A 13,146-nucleotide genomic window follows, 5' to 3' on the forward strand; every position below is an offset into this window, starting at 1 on the left:
AGTGGGCTACTCTCTGGGAAGCCCAGGCAGCAGGCTCCTGCCCACGGAGGTGTATGTTCAGCACGATTCATCTGGGCTCATTTGCCAGCTTCATTATGCCTGCTATTCTTGTTATTTTAATGACCTAATCTAATTAAGTAATGCATAAACTGGTGAACTATGGGTGTGGAAGGGAGAGTTGTTTCTATGAAAACCAAGCTAATGCTTGGGCAAGACATTATGAAAGTGAGTTGCTATAAAGATTCCTGTCTTATTAGGTGTGCCCAAACAACTGTAAAAGGCTAGTGGCAAAAAAAAAATCATAAAAATTCAGACGCATTCTGCTCTCCTATTGTTTAACAAGGATCTTTAAGCTCTCACTCTGCTTAACAGAAACCAAAACTGAAAATCCTGGGCAATGCCTTAGGGGTGGGGTTTATACAAGAAAGACAATGCTGAATTGTGATCAGCCAACCCCAAATTACAGAGAAGACTGTGGCTCTACACAAAATGAATGACAAATAAGTGGACATGGATGTGTTTTAAAGTAAAAGAAAATGTTTATAGTATGTCTGGTTGTGAGTGATTCTGTGTGCTACCCAAATGGAATTCCCTGGCACCAGGAGAGGGCAAGGATAACCACCATAATAATATTTCAAGGGTGTCCCCTTTCAGATTTTCACTCCAGTCTGCCATGAAGGAGGTTTGGGAGGTGACCCAGGCCCATGCATTCAGCGGCCTCCATCCTGAGCATGTTCCCCCTGGGTGCCTTTACCTCCTCCTTCTGGATGACGCTGATCCTGGTCTTGATGTAGGGGAAGGCGTGCATGGTGGTCAGGACGGTGTTCCTCCGGTACTGCTCGTGCAGCTCTCCTCGAGGCCTCCCCTCCAGGGTGAAGGGGGTGGTGTACATGAACCTCCGCAGATTAAAATTCTTCTCAAAGTAGGTTAGCCTGTCTTTCATCTCATACTCATCAAAGTAGGGCTCCACAAAAGTGATCTGTATGTAGGCCTGAGGAGGAGAAGGTAGGGGAAGAGCAGGTCTGCAGACAGTCACCCAGAATGCATAGAATGGGGAGGGGCAGGCTGGAACACAACCCCAGCACCACCCCTCTGAGCTCACAAAAGCCACAGAAGCTGAGAGTTTCTAGTGAGACTTCAACCATCGGCCATCCTTCTTCTCCACCCCCAGGGAGATGAGAGAAAGGACTGGGAGGAGGAGAGGGGAGTGTGCCCATGTGAAGTCAGGTCCACGAGTCACCCCTCCTGGCAGAGCTGATGATCCAACTGAAACTTGGTAGGAGAATCTGCAAACTGCTATCAGAAGAGGCAAGGCTTTCCTTTTCAGAACAACCCTGACCACTACATGCTTACAGAACCACCAAACTAAAGAAAGCTGACAATACCAAGGGCTGACAAGGATAGGGAGTAGCTGGAGCTTTTCTTTTTTTAAATTTGATTTTAAAAATGGAGGTATGAGGAGTGAATCCAGGACTCCGTGCATGCTAAGCATGCACTTTACCACTGAGCTAGACTCTTCCCTCAGCTGGAGCTTTCATACAGTGATTGTAGGATGCACAATGGTTCAGCTTCCTTATGAAATTGGTTGGCAGTTTCTTATACAGTTAAATTATACTGACCACCCGTCCCAGCAAACCAACTACGATGTGTGTGCCCAAAAGAAAAGAGAATTTGTGTTCACACTAACACCTGTGCACACGTCTGTAGTGGCATTATTCATAATAGACAAAAACTAGAAACAACCCAAATGCCCCTCAAGTGGGGAATGGATAAACAGATGGTGGTACAGCCACACAACAGAATTCTACTCAGCAGTAAAAGGAATGAACCATTACAACATGGATGAATCCCAGCTGCACGGTGCTAAGAGAAAGAAGCTGGACTCAAAAGGCTATATGATTCCATTTATTTACTGTGTAAGTCCATTTATATGACATTCTGGAAAAAGCAAAACTACAAAGACAATACAGACTAGGGACTGTCAGGGGCTAAAAATGGAGGGAATAACTTCAAAGAGGTATGGGGAAATACTTTGGGGTGATGGAACTTCTCTATATCTTGATTTTGGTGGTGGTTATATGCATTTGTCAAAACTCTAAGAAATAAACACCAAAAAAGTGAATTTTACTTCATGTGCTTCATTTAAAAATGCACACACATACACACATGCACACACACGTGCGCACACACACACTGTGAAGAAGAGCACTTATTCAGAAAGAAGGCATCAAAAAAAAAAAAAAAAAAAAAGAATGACAATGAGCTTAGACTCTGCAACACCCACCCAGTGAAATGGATGCGTGAGGTCACTGACCTCAGACCACAAATCAGTATTCAGTGTGGTGAAATCTGCTTGTAATTCTGGGTGCAGATTCTCATTTAAAGCTCTCACAACATACCGTGGGCATGTAACAGAGGAGAAAAGAGCACCCTGTGTCAGGGATGTCACCGGTGACTCTACGTGGCATGTGTTGTGCACAGATCACCATGGGCACACAGCGAATCCTGTCTTTCAAAGACCTCAAATATTCCTGTCTGAAGCTTAGCTCAGCTACTTACCACAGTTATTGCTTCAAGCCTAGATTAGGGAATGCGTCTGAAATGAGCAAGTCCTTTGAAATATGTAGAAAAACAAACTTTTCCATTTGGCCAATTCCTCCCTACTTGCATCATCTTCGTAATATCCTGGAGGACAGAACTGAGAGAGGAGTTTGGACTCTTCATTTCACAGGCTGCCAGATGGCAACTGCTCCTCAGTCCCCCAGCCCTTAATAATACCTTGAACTTGAATTATCCCCAGCAGCTTAGAGAGCCCTCCCATGTACGTATCTGTCTGTGAGCTGGGCTGAGCAGGCAGGCATCACCCTGTGCTATAATAAAGAATGTATCTGGTTTTTGTCCTTGTTTCCTGGCACAGAGCTTCAAAAGCCCTTGGGATTTTCTGAGTGATAGAAGTGTCTTTGTTACTCTAATGAGATAACTCATGGTAGGTCCCTAGATAGCTTCAGGATTGGGGCTGGTCACCAAAAAGAACAACTTTGTGGTTAGAAAGTTGGGACTCTGGGCCAACCTGATTTCTGGGGTAGGAGGAGGCTGGAGATAGAGTTTAATAATGTAGTTGATGATATAATTAATCATGCCTATGTAATAAGACCTCAGTACAAACCCTGCACACCAAGGCTCAGTGGAGCTTCCTGGTTGGTGAACAACATATTGACATGCCAGGAGGGTGACATGCCTGGATGCCACAAGGAGAGGGCACTAAAGCTCGGGGATTCCTCCCAGACCTTGCCCTATGTGTACCCTTTATCATAAAACTGTAATCATCAATATAGCCTTTTTCTGAGTTCTGTGAGTCATTCTAGGTAGTTATCTACTGAGAGGTGCCATGGGAACCCCCAAATTTGTAGCTGTCTGGTCAGAAGTGCAGGTGAGCTGCGGCCCCACTTGAAGATGGCATTTGAAGTGAGGGAAATCTCGTGCAGGACTGTAACTTGCAGAGTCTGACACTAACTGGGTGGTGAGCAGCAGAACTGTACTGCAGTACCCCCAGCTCGGGGTGAGACAGAAGACACCCTCATGCAAAAAAGGAGGAAACTCAAGTCCAAGTCTTTTTCATCAACAGCCTTTGCTTTCAACAGCCCAGTGACCTTGCACTTGGCTGGAAGGAATGTCTCCACCAAATGCTGTCAGTGACAAATTTGTATCTTTTGACAAGTTTTAAATTGAGGGTTCAAAGTTTTAACAAAAGGGCAGAAAAGAGAAGTGACTGAAAGTATGGGTTTGAGGATAACGACCCAGAGTTTGAATACTGGCTTTGACACTTGCATGATCCTAGAAAGTTGCTTAACCTTTCTGGGCCTCACTTTTCTCATCTGTAAAGTAGGAATAACAACATTTACTTCAAAGGGCTAAAGGAGGATGAAATGATGATGTGGTGTCAGGCCCACAGTTGGCCTTTAATAAATGGTACCTCCTGCCTTTGAGTATGGTTTCTTTAGGACCAAATAGTAGTTAACTCTAGACAGAAAAAATGTGGCTGTGTTGAAATGACTTGGAGAGTCCAGACAGAGGAGGTCATGTTATGTTTTGGGGGTAGAACAAAGGGGATCAGACCTGGAAAGTTATTTTTTGCAATTTTTCCATACCTTGTTAGGGTCCAACTTGGTTTTATCCACAGGAGCAGAGTCTTTTATCACTTCCACAAATTCTGCACCAAAACATTGACCATAAAATCCCTAGGCAGGAGGAACCAACAGATTATAAAGATTACTTTAAAATAATGCAACTCTTTGTCTCTCAAAAGTGGAGTAAGTTTGGAACAAGTATAAGGGAGCATTTGCTCATCGATTACTGAAAATCCCTCTGAGCTAATGAGGCAAGTTCAGCATTTCCTGAGACAAAAACAAAAATATAAGAAAGTCTAGCACTGCAAACTGAAACACGCTTCCCTATAAATTGCATGCTTGACTCTAATTCAACTAACATCATCACATTTTCTGAAGAAGCTCCAGGAGTAAGGCACTGTTTAGTTCTTGCGTTTTGTACACTAGGCACTTGGAGGTCATCAGACGTCCTGTAATGGGGCAAACCACAGAGCACAGGAAGACAAAATATATGCTTCTAGTCCTGAATTAGGGAAACATTAGGGAACCAAGTGGCTTGGGGTGAATGGTTAGCTCCTCTCAGGAGCTGAATAACCTTGAGCAAGTCACCCAACCACTCTGAGCCATGGCTTCTTTGAGTCAAGTAAGGATTAAAGTCTCCTGTTTCATTTGGCATGAGTGGACTGTATAAAGAGCAAACTGGCAACAAAAGTGTTTCAAGTTTGACAGCTACAGAAGGGCCTAAATTCAAAGCAATAGTAAGAAAGCATAAGGAGTGGTAAATTATTGTCAGCGGTTCAGGGGACCTTGGTCTTTCAGCCTGAGATGGTTTTGTTTTGGGGGCACCTGTAACTTTCCTCCTGAGTTCTTAGTGCTTGACTTAGTCCCTTCACTGTCTGCTTCTTTTCTTCTCACTTTTCTCTACGCTGTTTCCCCTTTTCTCCAGCCTTTCCTTCAAGAACAGGCTGCTCTCTTCTGATACATTATGGATCAAAAGTAAACAGCAGGTTGGACTGGGGCTGCCAGCCCATAGGATGGGACACTGACTCTAATTATCCAAAGAGGAGTGCTCCTTGGATCAGCAGGAAGAGCTCACCGCACCCCCGGCCACGGTGGCCTACTGTCGCCCACTGTCACGATCTCCACGTCAGAAGCGGGAAGTGTTGTCTGGTGACACCAAAAGGATGAACCCAGCATTTTCTAGGGACAATTTGATAATCTGGCCAGATTACTTCAAAATCAAGATGATAAACTTCAAGCTGAAAAACTGCTACAAAAATTTGCAAGGGTTTATAAGAGAGCACAAGAAATTAACTGAATTTGCATGCTCTGGAAAGTAAATCTTCAGCATATAAATTTACAGACGTTGAAAAGTATATATAGAATCTTAGAGGAAAACTATCCCTGTCTTGCTTTACCTCACGATCTCACCTGATGCCTTCATATTATACATGCAATGTGGGAAACTTTACATACAGATCAAGAGGAATCCATGACCCTTGGTTTTTTGGTAATGACCCACTCGAACTTGTTTTTGTAAAGTGCACAGTGTCAGGCACACAGAATCACTTGTCTTACCTCTAGTCTATGAGAGATCTCAGGAAGCTTGGTAATCGCAGGCTCTTTGTAAACAAATTCCTGCTCATCCAAATCCCCAAATTTGGATCCATAGAAACCAACTCGGAAGTAGGTCCCAAACATTCTCTTATGACCCTGGTGAACAAAATAAGAAAACTTCCCCTTAGTTATGTAATTCATGAGGGAGGCTCCATTGGGTTGCAAAGGGCTGGAGTCCTTTATTATTTGTTATAAAGCATTTTATTCCTGTGGCTAATTCAAACAGAAATCACTCCTTTAAAAACATTTAATGTTTATGGAATAAGCTTTGGAAATAATAGCAAAAGAAATCCCATGAAAGATTCTGAGGACTTCTTTCAAGGGAATTTAAAAGATTCTCATATTCTTGGTTGTAAAGTAATTCAAGCTGCCTTCTTTCGTAGTTTGGATTATGGTCCTTTGTCTATTCCTAGCCTTTTTCCCGTTGGTAGGTGAGAGCTACGCTAATGATGTCCTTAAGGGAAATCACTCCCTGGAGAGGGAGGAGGGCTGAGCACCTTTGGGACAGGGTCACCTGCTGCCAGGTTAGAGGACCTGTTAGCCAGGAGCCCCAGCTACCTTGCTGATGATGCTGTCAAAGGCCTTCTGCAGCTTCTCGTGAGTGGAGGTCAGCTTCCGGAAGTCTCGATGAGCTTCCAGGATGGGGACGACCAGCTTGTAGACCTCGTTAACTGTCTCGTACAGTCCTCCCTTGGAAAGAGGAGAAAAGAATCAAAGAGAATTTAATCCACTGGAAACTTAAGAGCAACCAGAGTGCATTAGGCACTGGAAAGTGGGTTTATTGTTGGCACCACAATATTTTACAGAGCAGGAATAGAGTCTGAGTATCTTTGGGATGGTTGTAGCATTCAAACTGCTAGACACATGCTAAATGGTCCTATCTGATAATGTTAAGTCGGAAAAAGGGGTTTCCTGGAGAAAAAATAGGACAGGAGGTTGGCAGCAGGGACTAAGAATAATTCAGGAAGGCAGCTTTAGCATATTAAAATGTCACCAGGGGTCCCCCTGTAGCTAGATGTTCATGCTTGAAAGGAGTAGGATTCTAACTAACTGGTTTTATTGAAATTCAGGAAAAATTTTGAAAGGGAAAGCAGGAAAATTAAAAAATAGTTAAAATAATAATTAAAATACACAGATTATAGTGTGGAAACTTAGAAATGAAAAGTAGAGAGGAAAGAAAAATATCAGGACGAAAACAAAATTGGATCAGCTAAATGGAGTAAATTATTAAATATTCACTTGGCTTAAAATTTGGTGGAGGGGGAGGGAGATTATTAAAATGAAAATGGACAAGAGACTTTCTTCCCTGCCTTGCATCTCTCCCAGTGACTTAATCTACATATATTTTTTCTTTTATTAGGAGTGTTTAGACTCAGATTAGGTTAATGAGGGGAGTCTCAGTGGTTTCCGCTCCCATATTTCTCTGAGCCGGTCCTGGTCTGTGAGAACCCTGAGGTTCTGTAAGGAAGGAAGACTGTCTGTTTATTCTTCTGCTCTCTTCCCAGAGGCTCCACCTAAAAAGTTCTCTCTCTGAGAGGGAAAATGAGGGAGTGAGAACATGCCTCATGTTACTGTGTAAACCTGGGCGAGCCATTTCACTTCTCTGTGGCTTTGTTTCCACCTTCATTAAATAGAAATAATACTGTGAAACTGCTGCCCAGCCCAAGAGCACGCAGTGAAAACCAGAATATTGCAGGGATGAAAGGCTTTCTGGCCTCCCTGAGAGCTGAGGCAATTTACATACCTCAAAGTCCCCCAGCCCTGCCCCTGCCCTGCACACCCTTGCACGTGGCGACATCATGGAGTGGAGCTGGCTGGGCAAGAAGACCAGCACTGATGGCACCAGCACCGGAGTTTGGGCCACCCCCGGAGGCCCGGGAGGGAGGGCCGTGTGCACTGACCGTGCTGAAGAGCTCAGCCGCCTGCTCCAGGAGGCCCACCAGGCCACTCTCAGTGAAGTACCGGCCAGAGCACACACCGTCCTCATCAGGTGACAGGGTGTCGTCGGAGACCGCAGACTCCTCCAGCACATTGGAAGAAATACTCTGGAAGAGATAGCAGTATGAGCCTGGAGACTAGGGGAACCTGACTAACAAAAGGCATCATAGGAACCCATCACGTAGGGATAAGGAAGCCCCACACTCCAAGAGCCTCACCAGCCTGTGACCACACAAGGTCTGTAATTTCATCCAGAAGAGGCTCTGGCTGTTACTCATTTTGAAAGGATGCACAGAACAACTGGTCTTAAAAACTCACAATTTTCTTTTCTTTTAGCCATTGGGAGGTACATTAAGGAAACTTACTTCAATGTAACAACAGTTGAGCTGCTTTAGTGAAAAGATGGTATGGGACATCCACCAGGGGTCACAATGTTTAAAAGGCAAAGGCCAACAAACAATGGAAGTTTTTCTAGCGATGTAGCAGTGAATCCCCCACCCACCCTCCCACAGATGTTTGGTTCCTTTCTACATGTTTTTCCTTTACATAAACCACAGAGTTTAAAGTCTTCTAAAGTTTCTAGTAGAGAAAGTAGTGATCAGAGCCAGGGGTAGGGTGAACAAAGTGAAAAACCCAGGGCACAAAATTTAGGGAATACTCACTCTCGGGGTCCTGTACGTCATGACCCTGAACTTGCTTGACCGCAAGAGAGAGTGCTTCCTTAAATTCTGCACTTTATGTGCCTTACTTGCCTCCCCCAGCTCTGCTCTGGCAGTGACTCTAACACTCACGACAGGCCAAGAATTGTATTCTTCGACCTGTCTCACAGCTATAGAAGAAATGCATATGGAACACAAAAGAAGCTGGAAACTTTTCCAGCTTAGGAATTGCAAACAGGTAGTACATATGCCATTGCTTCCTATGCCTGCAGTCATGGCAGATGTAACAAATCATCATAGCACTCTTCCCTGAAGCTTGGATATGGTCGCAAAATTCTCAGCATAGTACTCCAGTCAGCCACTACCAACTGACCAGAGTTGGCTAATGAAATAAAATCTGTCTGCCTCTTGGCCTGGCTAGCAGGATCAAGTGAATCATCCTCAGCAGTCAAGGAAGAGAAGCTTGTTACAGTCCGTTATCTTCACATCCAATATTGTAATGCAGTTTTAAGAATATAGGAGGCTCTCAGAACCTTCTGTGGCCAGTCTTTCTTCCAAACCTGGTCTTTCTGTTATGATGTTTCTGAACTAGAGATAACAGATGGTCCAAGAGATTCAGTTGAAAGAATCTAATAACCTAAGAAACAAATACTATTAGAACTGTACGTAATTTTCTACATGTAGAGGAACTTATTTGAAGTTATGCAGCCTTATTAGCTGTAGTCAGAGGGAAAAGATTCTGGGCAGACTTTCCTGGCTTCAGAATTAGGGAGGTAAAAGTAACAGCAGTATCTGAGAATGTATCCATATCTACATTTGTGGAATAAATACTGCACCCTGGGGCACAGAACTTCAGCGATCTCACTTCCTTGGAATTCAATGGCCTCGGACTTATTTTCCTTGCACAGATTTATTTATCTCCAGTTTATGATTCTTTTCCAAAAGTTCAATTTTACTGGAGCAGAACAAGGTTGAAAACTAAAGCACATAGCATTTAAGAAATCAACACTGGACATCTGTTGTTAATGCTGCCCAGAATTCCTTCATCCTTCTAGAAAGTAAAGCCTCCTGGGAAACCATCCATAACTCCAGGTATGGACCTCAGCTCTGGCCTAACTAATCACAGCATTCCATTTCTCTGGCCATTGTGATTGGTTCAGGGATGAGCACATGACCCTGTCGGAACCAGTAAGAAGCACTGAGACTGTTTCTGCAACTGCTAGAAATGAGGCATCTCCCTATTCACCTCGGAAGATGTAGTAAACATAAATACTTCTCAGGGAGTACGGGAAGCCTGTGAAGAACGAAGCCAACATAACAGAAAGCAGGGACAGGAAGTGGTGATGACACCGAGGACTGATGACATTGTTTGGGCCCCTTGGTTCAGTTTGGCAGGTGCTACTTCAGACTCATGGTGCTCATGCAAGCTGATAAACTCCATTTTTACCTTAGGTCAGTCTGGGTTAGGTATTCTGTCACTTGCATGTGTACCTTTCCAAAAATATTTGGTATATCTTATTAGAAAGAAAGAGAATTGGCTCGTAGTCATCAACATAATTTGGCTTCTCTTTTGTAGCTGAGAAGGCTGGGTCACATGATAAACACTCACAGCATCTGGTACCTCTTTATTACAGCATTTATTACAGCATTTATCCCAATTGTAACTGAACAAGGAATGGGAGAATTAGTTACATAATGTTGCTCTACCTGACTGGACTGTAACATTCATGAAGACAGTGCTCAATAAACATCACCTAAAAGAATGAATGAATGAAGAAAGATCTATGAAAAAACAGAGCTATATGCTTCTGTGTAGGGACAATCTGGAATTTTTCTGTTGTTTCTAGAATAACTATTCTACTCACCTTGACTTGGCATGACTTACAAGCAAATCAATAGAATTCTAGGTGAAATAAAAATTGCTAAATATGAAACAATAATGACATGCCACTAACACTTAGTGACAAATATCAAATAAAATACAGGAAATGGGAAAAAGCATAAAAGAATTACAAGAAATAGTTCAGTTATACAAGATAAGAGGATGATATAATTCCACATTAAGTGGTAAACTTGAAGATTTCTGGGACTTGAAAGAGTATTACTTATAATATTCATCCTTGCTAATATCCAAGGCCAAAATAAATTTGACAAAAGAAGCAAATATATCTAAAATGATTTCTTTAACTTTCTTCACTTCTATGTGATTCAAAATCAGATGCGATATTTTTATGCTTTTTGGATAATAACTTAATTTTTGGCTTTTATAACAAACATTTCTGAACTGAGAATAAATTTTTTTGCTGAGAATGAAATGATAAAATATAATTGTTAGTGAAGACCATAAGAAAGTAGAAGTTAATAATATGAAGCAATACCCAGCTTGGCTGGTTAATAGTATCCACGAAACCAGAGGCTCTACCAGCAACAGTTTTCACACCTTATTCTCCAAGCCTGGGAAAGCTACTTTGAATTGTCCTCCCTTTCTGGTTCACACAGCATCACAAAAGTGTGTTGAAGAACAATAATGAAAACAAAGCCTTTTATAAAAATGAGTCATGTAAATTCAAACAAGAATAATCCAGACACTTGTAAATGACTTTGCAAGTCTGGCCTGAAAAGGGCTCTATTACTATACCATATTCATACAGGTTTCAGGGAGGGTCATTTCTATGGATTATGCTTCTAAAGGTACTCATAAAATTTTTGTTTCCTCTAAACACTGTAGTCAGCTGTTGAGCAAAACAGTTCAAGTGGTCACGGTGCATCTCAGTCTGCGCTAATTTTCAGGCCTGGCAGACAATTTTCCTGTGCTAATTATGGGTTATTTTCAGTTTATCCTAAACAAGTATTGATTCAGCCTTTCTTTCCCTTCCCTGGTCAATCTGGCTCTTTCTTGATTTTGGATTAGAGAGGAGAATACTGTAGAGTGGAAGAGTATGATTAAAGGAATGGGCCCCGAGGGGAAATAATTTCTCCAATATTTGGAAAAAATACTTTCGCAGTTGTCAGTGTACTGTGCCAACTACAGGCCTTCCAGAAAGAGTTTAAATGACCTTACAAAAATTGGCGTCAGTTTATCTGTGAGGTGGGAGTAATAATACCTTCTCTATCTGCCTGCTTCACTAGTTGATGGGGAACGCCAGATGAAAGCATGGATGTGAAGGTGTTTGGAAATGTCTAAAGTGCCTATAGACCCTACATTTATTATAAGCAATAATTTTAAAAAAAAAGATGGTAAAGCAATTAAAAGAGGCAAATATAGTACACTACAGCAGTTTTTTTCATCCTTGGCATTATAGATGTTTGGGGCCAGACAATTTCTTGTGGCAGGAGCTGTGCCACGCATTGTAGGATGCTTAGAAGCATCCCTGGATTATACCCATTAAGAGCCAGTAGCTCCCACCCTCCCACCCTCAGTTGTAACAACTAAAAACATCTCTAGAGATTGTCAAATGTCCCCAGTTGAGAACCATTCTTCAAAAGGAAAAGCTGAACTTGCCCCCCACCTGAAAGCTGACACTGCCCACAGGCAGGTAGCTGTGGTCCTCCAGCATGCTCAGATACTCAGCCACCAGGGCGGCCGCGTGCACCAGGCACATGGCGGCCTCTGTGTAGCACTTCCTCTTGGTGTGTTTCTCCGCCATGTTCTGGAGCCAGGTCAGTCGCAGATCAGGGGATGTCTGGTAACTCTTGGCAATTCTGAAGACAGATTGAGAAAGTTTCAAGGACAACAGGTTAGCGACACTGTTTTTCTATTGTGTATGGTCACTTTTTGATTTTATCAGAGAATTTTACCTGTACATGAGGTCCATAAGCATCTCAGGATCTTCCTGAAATTCCCTCATTTTCACCGTGTCATATAAGATGCTATTCAGATTGCAGAGAAGTTCCTCCACCTGCAAAACAGTGTGTGCCCCAAACAATCTGTTTTGTAGTCCCTGATAACAAGTTAGGATTGCACTGAAAGTCCAAGAGGCAGCCATGGACAGGCTTTGCTAAGAGAGGAGAGATCACAGGGGAGTCTAGACCGGACCCTCTGTGACCTTCATCTTTGTAGGTCCAGGCACTTCTGAGGCCCAGATATTAGTTGGCCCTTGGGATCCATGTATTAGTCCTGAATCCTTATACTATCTTCCTCTCCAACACTTTTTTGTTTAAATTACTTTCAACTAGTTTCAGTTATTTGCAACCTGAAGCCCCTAAACTGTGCTCTAGAACATCAGGGCTTTTTATACAAAAAGATAGGAGGCAGCTTAGGCCCTGAGCTTAGATTCCATATAATACATATGATAATATGTTATATAATTATCCATATAGCACATGACATAATAATGTATATATTTTCTATACAATGTTATATAACATAAAACTATGTTTATATTATATATTATGTATAGTTATATAATATTACACACATATACACACACACACAGATACACATATATATATGTTATATGCAAGTTTCTAACTGGCCGATCCCAGGCATGAGACCAGGCATGCTCTTCAGCCTACCTGCATGGGGAAGGGAGTGGTCTGCATGGCTGTGTCCTCTTCTGCATAGGCCAAAATTGTCCTTAAAGATCTTCTCAGGTATTCCTCATTAAAGTCTGGTGCTTTTCCCACCAAAGATGCCAGAGACATGGTTACTTGCATCTTTACTCTTGCAAAGTTCTGCGTCAGGAAAAATAAAGATAGAACAAATAAGAGGCACTCAGCTAGTAGATAATTGAGGGCGTGAGAGCCAGATACCAGTAACTCCCCAATGTTTCTTTTACCCAGTCTCAATAATTTCCGTTTTTTCCAATGAAATGTGAGCTATACTT

The 13,146-nt window shown here is 42.5% G+C and overlaps 1 protein-coding gene and 1 long non-coding RNA gene across 5 annotated transcripts in view; both read right to left on the bottom strand.

The window, feature by feature from the left end:
- The window catches only part of DOCK8 (dedicator of cytokinesis 8), a 223,889-nt gene that overhangs the window by 12,710 nt on the left and 198,033 nt on the right, over positions 1 to 13,146 (bottom strand). For all 4 annotated transcript variants that reach the window (XM_010967902.3, XM_074361655.1, XM_045504974.2 and 1 more), the window contains 8 exons: positions 12,836 to 12,994; positions 12,119 to 12,219; positions 11,830 to 12,022; positions 7,625 to 7,768; positions 6,282 to 6,413; positions 5,685 to 5,819; positions 4,149 to 4,238; positions 755 to 991 (listed from right to left, as the gene is read on the bottom strand). In XM_010967902.3, coding sequence (XP_010966204.2) covers positions 755 to 991; positions 4,149 to 4,238; positions 5,685 to 5,819; positions 6,282 to 6,413; positions 7,625 to 7,768; positions 11,830 to 12,022; positions 12,119 to 12,219; positions 12,836 to 12,994 — 1,191 coding nt within the window. The remainder of the gene's footprint in view (positions 1 to 754; positions 992 to 4,148; positions 4,239 to 5,684; positions 5,820 to 6,281; positions 6,414 to 7,624; positions 7,769 to 11,829; positions 12,023 to 12,118; positions 12,220 to 12,835; positions 12,995 to 13,146) is intronic.
- Positions 1,893 to 4,140, bottom strand: LOC141577455 (uncharacterized). Its single transcript, XR_012506367.1, has 2 exons — positions 2,560 to 4,140; positions 1,893 to 2,095 (listed from the first exon to the last, which is right to left on the bottom strand). It is a non-coding gene; the product is annotated as an uncharacterized LOC141577455 (long non-coding RNA).

Source organism: Camelus bactrianus, chromosome 4 (assembly GCF_048773025.1).
Source record: "Camelus bactrianus isolate YW-2024 breed Bactrian camel chromosome 4, ASM4877302v1, whole genome shotgun sequence".
Lineage (NCBI taxonomy): Eukaryota > Metazoa > Chordata > Mammalia > Artiodactyla > Camelidae > Camelus > Camelus bactrianus.